The sequence below is a fragment of the Rhinoraja longicauda genome, chromosome 5 (genome assembly GCF_053455715.1).
Source record: "Rhinoraja longicauda isolate Sanriku21f chromosome 5, sRhiLon1.1, whole genome shotgun sequence".
In the NCBI taxonomy this organism is placed as follows: Eukaryota; Metazoa; Chordata; class Chondrichthyes; order Rajiformes; family Arhynchobatidae; genus Rhinoraja; species Rhinoraja longicauda.
In genome coordinates this window covers 17,007,639-17,024,750 of record NC_135957.1, presented here as the reverse complement: position 1 = coordinate 17,024,750, position 17,112 = coordinate 17,007,639, and the positions used below count along the sequence as shown (strand labels likewise).

The 17,112-nt window shown below is 41.2% G+C and overlaps 1 protein-coding gene across 2 annotated transcripts in view; it reads right to left on the bottom strand.

The window, feature by feature from the left end:
• lmbrd1 (LMBR1 domain containing 1) overlaps positions 1-17,112 on the bottom strand; it is a 115,694-nt gene that overhangs the window by 13,122 nt on the left and 85,460 nt on the right. For both annotated transcript variants that reach the window (XM_078400010.1, XM_078400011.1), the window contains exons 12-14: positions 11,779-11,883; positions 10,936-11,085; positions 7,791-7,875 (exon numbers count right to left, since the gene is read on the bottom strand). In XM_078400010.1, the coding sequence (XP_078256136.1) occupies positions 7,791-7,875; positions 10,936-11,085; positions 11,779-11,883 (340 nt within the window). The remainder of the gene's footprint in view (positions 1-7,790; positions 7,876-10,935; positions 11,086-11,778; positions 11,884-17,112) is intronic.

Sequence of the window (17,112 nt, the reverse complement as noted above, 5' to 3'; positions counted from 1 at the left end):
AGGGTGGTGAAGGTGTGGAATTCTCTGCCTCAGAAGGCAGTGGAGGCCAGTTCGTTGGATGCTTTCAAGAGAGAGCTGGATAGAGCTCTTAAGGATAGCGGAGTGAGGGGGTATGGGGAGAAGGCAGGAACGGGGTACTGATTGATAGTGATCAGCCATGATCGCATTGAATGGCGGTGCTGGCTCGAAGGGCTGAATGGCCTACTCCTGCACCTATTGTCTATTGTCTATTGTCTATTGACCCTAGACTGTGGTCCTCCCCCACAGAGCCTTAGCGTTGGCTGCACCGAGCTTCAGTGCATCCCTCAGCACGTACTCCTGCAGTCTGCAGTGGGCCAGTCGGCAACATTCCTTGACGGACAGCTCGCTCCGCTGGGAGGTCAACAAGGATCGGGCAGACCAAAGAGCGTCTTTCACCGAGTTGATGACCTTCCAGCAGCACTCGATGTCAGTCTCGGAATGCGTCCCCGGGAACAGTCCGTAGAGCACAGAGTCCTCTGTGACGGAGCTGCTCTGAATGAATCGTGACAGGGACCCCTGCAGACCTCTCCAGACTCTCTTGGCAAATCCACACTCTGTGAAGAGGTGGGCCACCGTCTCCTCTCCGTAGCAGCCGTCCCGAGGGCAGCGTGCGCTGTTAGTGAGGTTCCGGCGGTGCAGGAAGGATCTGACTGGGAGGGCTTCCCTCACCACCAGCCAAGCCAGGTCTTGGTGCTTGCTGGTGAGTACTGGCGATGAGGCATTTTGCCAGACAAGCTGGGCAGTCTGCTCTGGGAACCACGCCACAGGATCCATGGGGTCATTCCCCTGCAGTGCCTGCAGGACGTTCCGTGCTGACCACTGCCCGATGGACTTGTGGTCAAAGGTGTTGGTCCGGAAGAACCTGTCCACAAACGACAGATGGTTCGGCAATGTCCAGCTGACTGGCACATTGCGTGGCATCTGCGCCAGGCCCATCCTTCGCAACACCGGGGACAGGTAGAACCTCAGCAGGTAGTGGCATTTGGTGCCCACGTGCCTTGGCTCTACGCTCCGCCTGATGCAGCCACACACGAAAGTGGCCATCAGAATGAGGGCGACGTTGGGCACGCTTTTACCCCCGTTGTCTGCCGACTTGTGCATTGTGGCTCGTCGCACCCGGTCCATCGCCGACCCCCAGATGAAGCAGAAGACGGCCCGGGTGATCCCTTTGGCGTAGGAGGGAGGGACGGGCCACACTTGCGCCAAGTACAGCAGCCCCGAGAGCACCTCACACCTGATGACCAGGTTTTTCCCCGTGATGGAGAGGGAGCGCTGCTTCCACAGCTCCAGCTTCTTCCCCACCTTGGCTATCCGCTCCAGCCAATTCTTGTTACATGCCTCAGCCTTCCCGAACCAGATCCCCAGCACCTTCAGGAAGTCAGGCTTGATGGTGAAGGGGATGGAAGATCGGTCAGGCCAGTTGCCAAAGAGCATGGCCTCGCTCTTCCTGCGGTTTACCCTGGCCCCCGTGGCCAACTCAACTGGCCGCAGACGCTGATCAGTCTGCGGACCGACCCTGGATCCGAGCAGAAGACGGCGATATCGTCCATGTACAGGGAGGCCTTGACCTGAGTGCCCCCACTGCCTGGCAATGTCACTCCTCTTATGCTCGCATCCTTCCTGATGGATTCGGCAAAGGGTTCAATGCAACAGACGAACGTTTATTCTCTCCAGTACAGCTCCCTACTACTCCCCCAGTCACGGGCGTTGCCCGGCCTTAAATACCAACTCAGGTACCGCCCCCATGGCTGGCGCCTCCCACACCAAGACGCCGCCCCCTAGAGCTGATGGTTCGTTGTGCCCTTGGGATGCCACCAGGTTGTCACCACACCATCGATGAAATGCTATTCACTATTCAATTCTCCATCAAAACTATCCGCCCACACAATCTTTTACTGCTAATTGTAAAATAAATTGCTTTTTCATGTGTATTGAATGTCATTCTGTAATCTCAATCTCATTTTCACAAGTACTAATAACATGATGCACTTCAGTGGGAGGAATCAAAAGGTAGATATCAGTTAAGGGTTGAGAGACTGCAAATGGGTGGTGTACAAGGGGAATGAAACACAAACATTCAGCATGCAAGCACAGAAAGTAATTAAAAGGACAAGAGGCACCTTGGTCTTTATATTAAAACTCCCATGCCCCGGCAATAGAGAAGTATTGCAACAAATGTACAGGGTGTCGGTGAGGCTATACCTGGAGTACCATGTCCAGTTTTGGTCCCCTTGTTTAAGAAACCAGTCCCAGCCACCTTCACTGGGCTAATTCCTAAGATGACAGGGTGTCTTAAAACAAACAGCTAAAAGCTAAAAACAAAAGACGCTACTTTTACTTCTGTAGCCTGCAGCATTGTGTGCAGTTTTATTTTAAACTCAACCTTTAACATTTGATTCCTTCTTGCCACTCCAAGCACCTCCAAGGCCTTTCACATCTCAATTAAATTAATCCAGATTCTATTACTTCCTGGCTGCTCTCTTACATTACTACAGATCCTCCTCTTCTCCTTCACAACTTTTGAAATACTGGCCTTAATCTCAGTGAACACCACCCCACAACACAATCCATTAATTCCTCTTTCTGGTCTTCTAGCATGCATGTTTCCGATGCCTATTTACACTTCCAATACAATATATTTATTGAACTTGCACAACCCTTGGACAGCTTTGACCTGGTAATCCTTATCTCTGGGTTCAAAGGCTTGGAATCTTTCCTGACTAACCTCAAAACCTGCACAATTTCCCAATACTATATGAGAAAATAACCACTTGAGTTTTCAAATATTTCTCAGCATTCATAATATTTACTGAAATAAATATTTGACAGACTATAGGGATGAGGAAAATTGATCCATATAAATGTATTGAAACCAGTGTGAATAGGTAGTGGAACTCAGCTTGTGGGTAATTTCAGATTCACTAGTACAAACTGTTCAAAAAGTGAAAACAGTGGCATTGGGTGTAGATATAAAAATAAGCACTACCATGAAACTACCAGATTGTCATTAACACCTGTCTGGTTATCTGTTTTCAAATTCTAGTCTGGCCTATATATACAGTTGACTCTTAACTGCTTCCTCAGTTTCTAGCATTTCCAATAACACCCACATCCTGCAAACAGATAAATGAAACTAAAACATTAACAAACGTTTGTAACCATAAAAATCCAAGCAGGCCAAAATGGTCCCTTTTCAATAAAAATAGCTTGTTTAAGGCTAATTTAAAAGTGTTTTTACAATTATAAAATGGATTAATGGTGTAGAAATAATTCCAAGAGTGATTAAATCGTTGTTACTAATAAATCCTAAAGGAATTTAGGAGAGGTTTCCTTATCCAGAAAGTGGTTAGACTGTGGACTGTCAAACTCATGGAGTCAAAATGCACAGATGATAAAGATAAATTTAGATGGGGGACAGATAAAGACTGGGTGGTTGAGACTTAAGTGGGACATAAACTAGCATAGGAAACTACAGAAAAATATAATTGAAAATGCTGGAAAGACTCAGCAGGTCATGTTTGTGATCTTTCATCAGAACAGAGAAAGAGAAACAAATTAGGGAGCAGAGAAGGTGGTGAGGGCAATTGTAAAACAAAAGGAATTATTTTCATAGGGCAAAGTAATGTAACTGTTAAGAAACATTTCTGCTCCTTTGCCTGTGTAACATGCTCCTCGTGCCGTAGAGTCAGTGCAATGTGGTAGACTGGTCCACTGCATGGCCAGAAAGAACAAGTTATGTAAATTTAGTGAATTTGATGCTGGCAAAACTATAAATCATGGTGTAGTGGTTTGACCTGAAACATTGACCATTCTTTCCTCCCCATAGATGTTGCTGGAGCCGCCGAGTTCCTCCAGCAAATTGTTTGGTACTCCAGATCTCAGCATTTGCAGTCTCTTGTGAAACTAAATGCAGCTTGGGAAATCACTTTGCAGAACACCAATACTCAGTTTGCAGAAATGACCCCGAGCTTCTGATTGCCAGCCATTTTAAATCACTTTCCCACTCTGTTCTGCTTGTGACCTCTTGCACTAGTACATGAGGTCCAATGCAAACTCCAGGAACCCACACCACATCTTCAATCTGGGCACAGTGCAGCCCGCAGGATTCGATATACGAATTCTCCACCTTTACATAACTCACTCTTTCTTTCTGCTTGAATTAGAATTGTTCAATTTTTGCCTGCCATCCCCCTTTTATCATTTTCTTTGGACAGCATGGCCTGCTTGGCGTAATGTGTAGAGTTCTGTTCGCTTCGCAAAAGGAACGATGTCATTAAGCATGAAAGGGTGTAGAAGAGATTCACAAGGGTGTTACTGGGTCGGGACACTTGAGTTTTAAGGAGAGACTGGATAGGTTGGAACTTTATTTCCTGGTGCAAAGGAGGCTGAGGGGCGATGTTATAAAGGTATATAAAATCATTTAGAGCACAGATAAACTGAATGGTCATAATCTTTTCCCCTGACGAGTCTAAAATGTGAGGGCTTAGTTTTAAGGAGAGGATAGATTTGAAAGGGATCTGAAGGTTAACTTCATTTTTACACAGTGGGTATATGAAACAAGCTACCAGAGGATGAAGGGGTGAGTACAACTACATGGGCCAAATACAGGCAATTGGGACAAGCTCAGATAGTGAACTTAGTCGGCGTGGATGAATTGTGCCAAAAGGCCTGTACAATTTTGAGTTGTGGAACAAAGGCACCTTAAATTTTCTAATAAAAAGATCTTTTACTCAGGTGATTGATATGGTAAACCTCAGAGATGGATCTCAGCTGTGACTTTAGTTGGGGATGGTTGCTATAAGGAAAGTCGAGAAACATCTCCAACAGTTTTCCTGCTAATCAGTTGTGAGGACCAAAAATCATATTTCATCTATAGGCAAAAGCAAGTCATTTGGGCTCTCCCATGTGCTAATGAACAATGGAACAAAGTGGCCCAGCCTGTTGAATTCAATCTAGACTTCTTGTCAATGGACAGCTGGTTGTATATATTGCAGCTGCATCCAATGGTGATTTAAGAGTGTTGTCTTGTCAGCCCGTATTCTGCTTCTTGGCAGTCTTCCTATGTGATTTCCAACAAGTGGAAGTCCCAGAGGAGCAAGACATGGAAAAGTCTATAACCAAGTCATAGTTTCATGATTTCAAATTACATTACCCTTCCTTCATCATCAGAAGTTCAAAGACTTGAAATACCTTATCTAACACCACTGCGGGAGCACAATCATAGATTGCAGAATCTTACCGACACCGCCTTCAGACTACCGAGGCTGAGTAATAACTGCCAGTAACCTCCATGTTCTAGTAACAAGTCAGCTTGGCCAACAATAAGATGTGCGGTCCTTTAATTGATATATTCTTTTTGTTAGATTTCCTTCACCTTAATTAAGATTGACAAATTTCAAAAACAATCTATACATATCTAAAATGGAACAAACAGATCAGATGAGGGATGCAAGTGAGAGATCCGGTAAACAATTTTGCCAAACATGCATCTAGTCATGTTTTAAAATAATTATCTGATCAATATTGAGATAATTTTGTTTTTGAAATCACTTACTACTAATTAAAACACCACTACATTTTACAAAGCAATAATTTCTTAGACCTAGGAAATCTTGTAAATAATTTCCGTAAAATTCATCCAATATCACTAGAAAGATCACATTAGATTGAAAACAGACTGTTATAGATTCATAAACATGTAGCATACATGAAAATACCACAAGAAGAATATATCTCAGTTAAACACTCACACTAAGCATGAGGAAATTTACAAAGCAAATAAACTTTATGAAAGAAATGCACACTAGAATTAAAAACTGAAGATCTTTAACAAGGCTTAAATGTTGCTGTTTGAAAATTAGACTGCTTTGGAGTTTGATATTTGAACATTTCAAAATGATTTGGAAAAGGATTCTTAAAAGGTCATATCAGAACACTTTCTTCAGTTTCAAAGAGCAAGCAATCCAATTTAAAAATAGGAAATAACTAGAAAAGAAAATTGAGAAACCTTTGTTCATGATTTCAAGAAAATCTATATGTAAAACAGAAGTAATTTTGACACTGCATTGACCTGTGGTAAGAGGTAAGAGAGCTGGACAAAGTGCTTGAGGTGAAAATTTATTTATGACAGACTGAGATTGGTCAACGTGGGTTGAATGAATTAATGAATGTGTCCCAAGTGAAGACACAGAACAGTACAGCATTGGAATAGGCCCTTTGTCCCGTAATGTATGTGCCACACATATGGCCTAATTAAGCTAAATACCTTTGCCTGCGTGATCCATACCCCACCATTCCTTGCATAACCATGTACTCCTATATAAGCCTCTAATACGCCACAATCGTATCTGTTTGCACCACCACCCCTGGCAGCATGCGCCAGGCACCCACCACCCTCTGTGCAAAAATAATTTCCCTGCATTTCTCGTATGAACTCTCCCCTTCTGAAGTTAAAGCTAAGTCCTCTCGTCTTTGACATTTCTACCCTGGAAAATAGGATTTGACGGTGTACCCTACCCATGCCTTTCATAATTTTATATAATAATAATAATAATGCATTACATTTATATAGCGCTTTTCATATACTCAAAGACGCTTTACAGAGATTTAGAGAACATAGGGAAATGAATAAATAGATAAATAAGTAAATAAGTAAACGAACAGAGAAAGGAGACAGAAGGTGAGGTGACCTTCAGTGGTTGAAGGCAGTACTGAACAGGTGAGACTTCAGCGATGTTTTGAATGTGGTGAGTGTGGAGGAGTCTCTAACGGTTTGGGGTAGTGAGTTCCATAGGGTGGGAGCAGCGATGGAGAAAGCCCTGTCCCCCCAGGATCTGAGTTTGGTCCGGATGTGGGGGGATAGGAGATTGGCAGCAGCAGAGCGGAGGGTGCAGGTGGGAGTGTGCCTGTGAGACTTCTCAGGTCTCCCCTCAACCTCCTACGTTGCTGAGAAAGCAATCCAAGTTTGCCCAACCTCTCCTTATTGGTAATCCACACATTGTTCTGGTAGGCCTCATCTGCACCCTCTCCAAAGCGTCCACATCTTTCGTATAATGGGACGACCAGCACTTCACACAATGCTTCAAATGTGGCCTAACCCCAACGTTTTATAAATTTGGAACATGACTTCCTGAGTCATACTCAACTCCCCGACTGATGAAAGCAAGATTACATACACCTTCTTTACTACTCTAAATCCATGTGTTGGCACTTTCAGGGAGCTATGGACTTGGACCCTAAGTTCCCTCTGTACATTAATGCTGTTAAGGATCTTGGCATTATCTTAAGTTTTTACATTACATTTTGCCATTAATGAAACTCAATTCATTTATCTGCCAAAATTGTCAGATGGGTGCAGATTGGAGCGCTGTTCCAGGGACCCAAGTTTAATCCTGACCATCAATCCTGTCTATGTAGAGTTTGCTCCTTTGCCCTGTGATTACATTGATTTCCTCTACTGCTATGGTTTCTTTCATCACACCCCAAAAATGTACAGATTAACAGATTAACTGGCCACTATACATTTGCTAGGGTGTAGTTGAGTGATAGCAATTACAGAGGTAATGGGAATAGGAATACTTTATTGTCATATGTGACTAGGCACAGTGAAATTCTTTGCTTGCATACACAATGTATACAAATATGCGGAGAATAAAAATGCTAAGGGCAAGATTAGTGTAAAATTACTGTATGATGGTCAGAATTAATTTGGTGAGCTGCAGGGCCCATTTCTGAAATGCATCTGTACAACTCTAAATGTATCAGCTTACCTTCAGGTGCCTTTGCATCACACATCTTTGTTACCCAGGTTGTATTTGAATCTTCTTGCCTCGAGTGAGATAAAGTCCGGTTGATCTAAATACACAAATAAAAACATAACCTTGATTGGCTATGGGTTTACACAACTTAAGATGGTATTCACAGACCCGTTTCCCACACAATTATTAGGACAAGACGCCTAGGCACTAATTTGCAGTAAAACTTATAATGTAGAATGGGGCAGGAGTCTAATTCACAATGTCTCTTAGTGTAATACCTCAGACCACCAAGCTAATTTCTTCACCCGAACAACCTAGCCATTTGGTGAAAACTTGGGAGCAGATTTATTATTGTTTTCCACCATCACATCACCTTAAAAGTTAGAACTATTTACCTTAGCAATCAGCAGCCATGGCATAAGGGTGAAAAAGGAACAAAGTACAATTTACTAATTTCAATCAACTGTAACAGTGCAGAACACAACTATCCAGTTATCTATGGCCTCAATTTAATGCTATTAAACTTAGAGATCTCATTCTGGAAGCGCCATCATCAGAAGGATAGCAGTAGCTCCAGAACATGGCTCGATCCACTTTCTTAAAACAATTAGGGATGGGCATAAGTACTGGTGCAGCCAATGATACACGCAATGCATTCCAACCCTTTGTAATCCATGCAGGCACTTAACTGGAGACTTCCTCTTCTAAAGCTTGATTCATTCCTCTTCTATGAATGTATTATGTTCAAAGATTCAAGTTTAAAATGTAATTAAAAAATAATTGATTCACATGCACAAACCAAATAAAATAAAATTCTGATGCAAACTGCAGTTATGTTTAAAGAGTTTAATTACAACTAAAACATTCTCATGTCATTCAAAACCAACATCAATTCAAAAGGTTACATCAATAATCTAATAATGATTTGATTAAAATGCTGCCTTGATAAGAAAATATATACCATTTTTTTCAAGCAATGACAGAACAGACCACATGAAGCAGTCTTCTGAAGATTTAAATGAACAATGATGTACTCTTGCAATGCTATCATATTTATTTAATTTACCACTTGTGAGTGAATAATGATATGGATGAAATGAACCGTCACTGTCTTTTTCCCAGGGGAGAGGATTTGAAAACTAGGTGAAAGGGGGTAGATTTAAAAGGGACCCAAGGGCAACCTTTTCCACTCCAAGGGGAGTCCATATCTGCAAACAGCTATCAAAAGAAGCGTCAAAAGCAGATACAATTAGATACATATTGGGGTAGGAAGGGTTTAGAGGGCTATGGGTTATATGCAGGTAAATAGGACTAACCCAATATGTCAACTTGGTTGAAACGAATAAGGTGGGCTAAAGGGCATGATTCCATGTAGTGTAGGTCTACGACTCTATCCTCAGCAAGATATACTAATAGCTTCAGCAACAAATCCATTCTCTCTTGTCTGGATGCAGTAAGTAAAATGAACACAAGATTTTGGAAAGATTGCAGGCTTCTCCAGATTACAGGATAGTATTCCAGGTGTCACATTAAAAACTGGAAGATGGAACTGAAAAGGATTTACACTCTCAATGCCTGGCTGGTGTGCAACATGCACAGTATATCAAGGAGATTAGTTTCTGGCATCTAGATAACAAACACAAAGCTTTAATTTTTCAGGAGGGAATAGAGAGAGGGAAACAAGTGGCAAACAGATGAAGAAACACAGTGAGAAAAAGTGATGGAGAGAAATATGGTTATTCAGTATTAAAAAGGGTACAGCAATCAGTAAACATCGGAGATTACGTTTCACTTGATGGAAAAGCTCCTTGTCTTTTTCCATCTGTATCTATTAGTGCAAACTTCCTTTTGCCTCTCCCTTAAATGTATCTACTTACCTCAACCTCCACCCATCCCTGCCATTCGTACCACCAAATCAATTTATTTTGAATTCTTTATTGGATTTTCAGCTTTTCCTGTCACTATTTTACAATGTCAACCTCTGCAGGTTAGCATAACTTCCTAATTTTCAATTCTACATCCTTGGAAACAAATGTTAATCCTGTTTTCATGCCCTGGCTGCCTGAGTAACATCCTCATGATTGTACTTAGTATATGTGTTTCACCCTCTATCTCCCTGCCAATCTCACATTGTCTTCAGACTTGGTCGTTTAGTGGAATTTATCAATTTGTTTAACCTCATTCCATTTGCCTTCACAAAAGCTGGGCCTTTTATTGACCACTGCCATTGTTTTTGCTAAAGAGCTCCTAATAGGTAATAGAAATGGCAGTACAGGAATCGGGGGTAGGGAGGAGGAATGAAAGATAAGTTGGTGGAGGAATAGGAGTGCAAGTGTGAGGTAGAATAAAGAGAGAAGGAAGAATGAGTGAAGCACACAAATTGACTAGAACGGAGGATAAGTGGAGGTGGAACTGAAGAGAGGAGGAGCTGAGGTGGAGTAGAAGGGAGGAGGAGTGGAGAGGGGAGTGAAGTGGATGGGGACATTTCAAGGACAATTCCTACGTGCTTTCTGTTACCATAACCATTTGATCTTAATGCCAAAAATGAAAACACCACCATAAATCCAAGCTAAATCTATGCAATAAATAATACCCTACGCTCTATTAGCAATAATTAATCAGTATGGGAAAAAAATGCCCTGCCCCTGCCAGTTAGAATAAGTTACTGGAAAATGAACAGATATCTTGTAAGTGAGAAACTGACAGTCATCAATAATTGAAATAATTTTAGATTAATGCATCAAAAGCCATGATCTCACATTAATTTAATTAGATACATAAACGGGGAAACGCTAATTATGTTTTGTCTGAAATGGATTAGCTGAAATAGGCTAAATGGTCTATTTCAGCTACATTTATCTTGCCGTCTCACTCAATCAAAGACACAAAATATGGCCATCTGACTTTGAGATTGGATAAATAAAGTAAGAAAATAACTGCAGATGCTGGTACAAATCAAAGGTATTTATTCACAAAATGCTGGAGTAACTCAGCAAGTCAGGCAGCATCTCAGGAGAGAAGGAATGGGCGACGTTTCGGGTCGAGACTGAAGAAGAAGGAGACTGAAGAATGATGCTGCCTGACCTGCTGAGTTACTCCAGCATTTTGTGAATAAATACCTTGGGATTGGATAAAGATGTAATTAGACAATACTTACGTGCTCTTGATACTTTTGGCTTCCATACATAACATACTGTGGTGCGAGACTGTAGATCATATAACTTGTGTGAAGAACCATCAGGAGCAAAATCATACAAAGGAAAAGAAGAGCTTGGGGGCGTGTTCTGCCTGGTCTAATCTTGTACAACTATTTGAAAGAGGCAAAAAAACAATGCGAATTAAACCACTTAGACCATCTAAAACACTGCATGGTGGTGCAAAACAAGTAATGAATTCACAATTTGAATCTCATCATAATTTGTCAGGATGGAATCCGACCTTGCAGATTTAATTTCTCAAAAAGCAGAGTTTTAGATTTTGCACAAAACTAAGGTCAGCAACATTGCTGCTGTGATAAATGTACTTAAATTTTAAGTTACTTACTGAATCATAAACCTGAACAATTACAATACAACCAAATTGTAAATAACACATTTTAAAACATCTATTTTTCCTACTTCAAGTTTTAATTATTCTAATTCCAGATTTTTCTAAAATATGTATATACTTATCACATAGTTGAAACATTGTTAAATTACTAAAGTAAAAGACAACTTTATTTCTGAGCTCAAATCAATCCTAGACCATGAAATCTAAAATTAATCATTTCTACCATTATTTATGCTTCACTGTTTCAAAAATCAGCATGTCAAAATGCTACAAGTCAGCTACTTGCACAAGACCACATATCTCATCCACTGAATTTTAGCAGAATGTAATGGTTTAGATCAATCATTACTTGCTTTATCATAAAAAATGCTGCTATAATTTATGTTCTCCTTATCCTTCTCCCCCACACTGACTCTCAGACATGTAACACGTAATCAATAAATGAAATTACCCTTATCCAGAAAAACCAGATCCCCATGTTTCGGATTCCTGCCATGGATGTGAAGACAATGTACATTGTAATGATAGCAATCAGAATATAATCCAATGGGAATACCTGAGGAGAAAGTTTAAAAACACAAGGTGAATGCTGTGTTTGTTAAAACAATTTGCAACTTTAGCTCGCAAAATTAAACGGGAACAAACCAAAGCTTGCAGTGTTCTGAATTGTGCTAATGTTATCCCACCTTTTAAGGAAGGAGGGGGAGAGAAACGGGAAATTATAGACCAGTTCGTCTGACATCAGTGGTGGGGAAGATGCTGGAGTCAATTATAAAAGATGAAATTACGGAGCATTTGGATAGCAGTAACAGGATCGTTCCGAGTCAGCATGGATTTACGAAGGGGAAATCATGCTTGACTAATCTTCTGGAATTTTTTGAGGATGTAACTAGGAAAATTGACAGGGGAGAGCTGGTGTATGTGGTGTACCTCGACTTTCAGAAAGCCTTCGACAAGGTCCCACATAGGAGATTAGTGGGCAAAATTAGAGCACATGGTATTGGGGGTAAAGGTACTGACATGGATAGAAAATTGGTTAGCAGACAGAAAGCAAAGAGTGGGGATAAATGGGTCCCTTTCAGAATGGCAGGTAGTGACTAGTGGGGTACCGCAAGGCTCGGTGCTGGGACCGCAACTATTTATAATATACATTAATGACTTGGATGAAGGGATTTAAAGTACCATTAGCAAATTTGCAGATGATACAAAGCTGGGTGGTAGTGTGAACTGTGAGGAAGATGCTATGAGGTTGCAGGGTGACTTGGACAGGTTGTGTGAGTGGACGGATGCATGGCAAATGCAGTTTAATGTGGATAAGTGTGAGGTTATCCACTTTGGAGGTAAGAATAGGAAGGCAGATTATTATCTGAATGGTGTCAAGTTAGGAAAAGGGGACGTACAACGAGATCTGGTCCTAGTGCATCAGTCACTGAAAGGTAGCAAGCAGTGAAGAAAGCCAATGGAATGTTGGCCTTCATAACAAGAGGAGTTGAGTATAGGAGCAAAGAGGTCCTTTTGGAGTTGTACAGGGCCCTAGTGAGACCGCACCTGGAGTACTGTGTGCAGTTTTGGTCTCCAAATTTGAGGAAGGATATTCTTGCTATTTAGGGCGTGCAGCGTAGGTTTACTAGGTTAATTCCCGGAATGGCGGGACTGTCCTATGTTGAAAGACTGGAGCGGCTAGGCTTGTACACACTGGAATTTAGGAGGATGAGAGGGGATCTTATCGAAACATATAAGATTATTAAGGGATTGGACACGTTAGAGGCAGGAAACATGTTCCCAATGTTGGGGGAGTCCAGAACCTGGGGTCACAGTTTAAGAGTAAGGGGTAGGCCATTTAGAATGGAGATTAGGAAAAACATTTTCAGTCAGAGAGTTGTAAATCTGTGGAATTTTCTGCCCCAGAAGGCAGTGGAGGCCAATTCTCTGAATGCATTCAAGAGAGAGCTTGATAGAGCTCTTAAGGATAGTGGAGTCAGGGAGCTTGGGGAGAAGGCAGGAACGGGGTACTGATTGAGAATGATCAGCCATGATCACATTGAATGGTGGTGCTGGCTCGAAAGGCCGAATGGCCTACTCCTGCACCTATTGTCTATTGTGTCAACTCATTTAACATTCTAATTCACAATGAATACAAATTCAGATCTAATTGAGAGAATTATACATCAGATGGACAATCAGATTTCATACATGAGATTTTGTTAGAAAATAGGTTTTATTATATGCAAATATAATGGCCTATGCTCCCTAGAGGAGCAAAGTGCTTAAGAAGAAGATTATATGCAAATAAAATTCTAGTGCTTGTTAATGTTATGATCATCTCCATTATTCTGAGGCATGAAACATTTTTCTCAAGAAAGCCACTCACTAGAGATTCACACAAGTAAAAATAATACTGTAACAATGAAAATGTGAATAAATGGAGAAATACATAAGCATTGTAATCAAAATACTGCATGTTAAAATAAACATGGATGCATGCACCAAGAGGGAATTCCCTGCTTCATGTACTGCCATCAATTTGAACATTTACAAAGCCCAAGAATGAAATTGATAAATTAATCTACACCTTCTAGAAATATAATTCATATTCATGCACACATCCTATCCAAAAAGCAATAGAAAATAAAACAATCATGTGCCATTTCAGACTCGTGCCCCCATCTGCTGAGCAGTGGGCATCTTTAGATGAGAAATGCAGCATGTATGGAAGATCACAGGAACAAGGAACTGCAGACGCTGGTTTACAAAAAAAGATAAAGTGCTGGAGTAACTCAGCGGGTCAGGCAGCATCTCTGGAGAACATTTTTCGGTGATGTTTCAGATTGGGAGGTTTCTTCAAATCATATGCCTTCTTCACAAAAACAAAATACCTGTCACTGTCTCAATCTGAGGTTAGAACCTTCATATGTATTGGACGATTCAATTGCTCAATTTAAATATTTATTAACAATTTCAAGTACGCTCGTTCCATTTTAATTAAGCGTATTCAACCTACAAAATTAATTATGTTTCTCCCTCCACAGATATGTTTGACCTGGTGGGTGTTTCCAATCTTTTCTAGTTTTTTTTAGATTTCCAGCATCTTACAAATAGTTTTTGGACACTTGTAAATGAGACCAACACACCAAAATTAGATGCTTTCCATCCAAGCAAATTTAAAGAAATGGCACAATATGATAATCACATCCTTGGCACAATCTTCAGGGAATCATTTGAAATTGATGTTAGAAATTAAAATAGCATTAAATTTAAAAGTAGTATGAAATCATCTAAAGCACCATTGAATCATGAAGCCATGGGCAGGTATTGGAAATCATCATGGACAGGCATTAACTGATGAGGAGTCAGCCTGTGCAAGGAGGGAATTTTTGTTTAAACATTTTGTTTGAACTAGCATTCAATGAAATGAAGGAGTTTGGTAGTACAGAATAACTATCTGCGTATTGTGAAAATATTCTTAATTCAAGGTTGGTTAATTCAAATGAACTGATCAAATGAAAAAATGAAAAGGAAAAAAAAGGGCAATACGGGCTGAAAAGATGAAGTACGAGGGTAAGCTGGCCAAGAATATAAAGAAGAATAGTAAAAGCTTCTTTCGGTATGTTAAGAGAAAAAGATTAGTAAAGACAAATGTGGGTCCCTTGAAGGCAGAAACGGATGAATTTATTATGGGTAACAAAGAAATGGCAGAGAGTTGAACAGGTACTTGGGATCTGTCTTCACTAACGAAGGTACAAACAATCTCCCAGATGTACTAGAGGATCTCGGGAGACAGAGGAACTGAAAGAAATTTGCATTAGGTGAGAAATAGTATTGGGTAAACTGATGGGACTGAAGGCTGATAAATCTCCAGGGCCTGATGGTCTGCATCCCAGGGTACTCAAGGAGGTGACTCTAGAAATTGTGGACGCATTGGTGATTATTTTCCAATGTTCAATAGATTCAGGATCAGTTCCTGTGGATTGGAGAGTAGCTAATGTTATCCCACTTTTCAAGAAAGGAGCAAGAAAGAGAAAACAGGGAATTATAGACCAGTTAGCCTGACATCGGTGGTGGGGAAGATGCATTGGATAGCAGTAAAAGGATTGGTCCAAGTCAGCATGGATTTATGAAGGGGAAATCCTGCTTGACTAATCTTCTGGAATATTTTGAGGATGTAACAAGTAAAATGGATGAAGGAGAGCCAGTAGATGTTGTGTATCTAGACTTTCCGAAAGCCTTTGATAAGGTCCCACACGGGAGATTGGTGAGCAAAATTAGAGCACATGGCATTGGGGTAGGGTATTGACATGGATAGAGAATTGGTTGGCAGACGGGAAGCAAAGAGTAGGAATAAACGGGTTATTTTCAGAATGGCAGCCAGTAGCGAGTGGAGTGCCGCAAGACTCGGTGCTGGAACCGCAACTATTTACAATATGTATTAATGATTTGGATGATGGAATTAGAAGTAACACTAGCAAGTTGCAGATGACACAAAGTTGGGTGGTAGTGTAAACTGCGAAGAGGATGTTAGGAAGTTGCAGGGTGACTTGGACAGGTTGAGTGAGTGGGCAGATGCATGGCAGATGCAGTATAATATAGATAATTGTGAGGTTATCCACTTTGGCGGCAAAAATAAGGAGGGAAAGTGCAACGAGACCTGGGTGTCCTTGTACACCAGTCACTGAAAGTATGCGTGCAGGTACAGCAGGCAGTGAAGAAAGCTAATGGCATGTTGGCCTTCACACCGAGAGAATTTGAGTATAGGAGTAAAGAGGTCCTTCTGCAGTTGTATAGGGCCCTGGTGAGACCACATCTGGAGTATTGTGTGCAGTTTTGGTCTCCTAATTTGAGGAAGGACATCCTTGCTATTGAGGCAGTGCAGCGTAGGTTCACGAGGTTAATCTCCAGGATGGTGGGACAGTCATATGAGGAAAGATTGGAAAGACTGGGCTTGTATTCACTGGAGTTTAGAAGGATGAGAGGGGATCTTGTAGAGACATATACAATTATATAAGGACTGGACAAGCTAGATGTAGGAAAAATGTTCCCAATGTTGGGTGAGTCCAGAACCAGGGGCCGCAGTCTAAGAATAAAGGGGAGGCCATTTAAAACTGAGGTGAGAAGAAACCCAGAGAGTTGTGAATTTGTGGAATTCTCTGCCACAGAACGCAGTGGAGGCCAATTCACTGGATGAATTTAAAAGAGAGTTAGATAGAGCGCTAGGGGCTAGTGGAATCAAGGGATATGGGGAGAAGGCAGGCACAGGTTACTGATTGTGGATGATCACCCATGATCACATACAATGGCGGTGCCGGCTCGAAGGGCCAAATGGCCTCATCCTGCACCTATTTTCTATGATCATTTAGTTGTTAACTTTTTGTTGCTGTGTTACTATATATTGTGTACATGTCACAATGCGGCATAACTCATCTTCTAAAACACAAAATATACAGTATATACAACTACCAGTGTTCTAGATTTAATTCCAGGGAAGCATTTGATATGTGCAAGGCAGTTGAGGGACGGCTGGGGGTAGAACATGGTGGTAAGCTTATGTTCCACTTCACACATATATTTTGCACCAAAGCTAAATTAAGAGTCCAGAATGGAGAAAAATTGAAATGCAAACAGGGAGCATGCAAAAATACACTGATCTAAAGAGTGGGGAAGTAGACCGATGAGATGCAAATTAAATTTCATGCAGAAGTACAATAATAGTGGAATATAACCCCTAAGGCAATAGCATTATTGGATTGAGAGGAACATATACATTGAAACCAATACCATGGAGAGATAC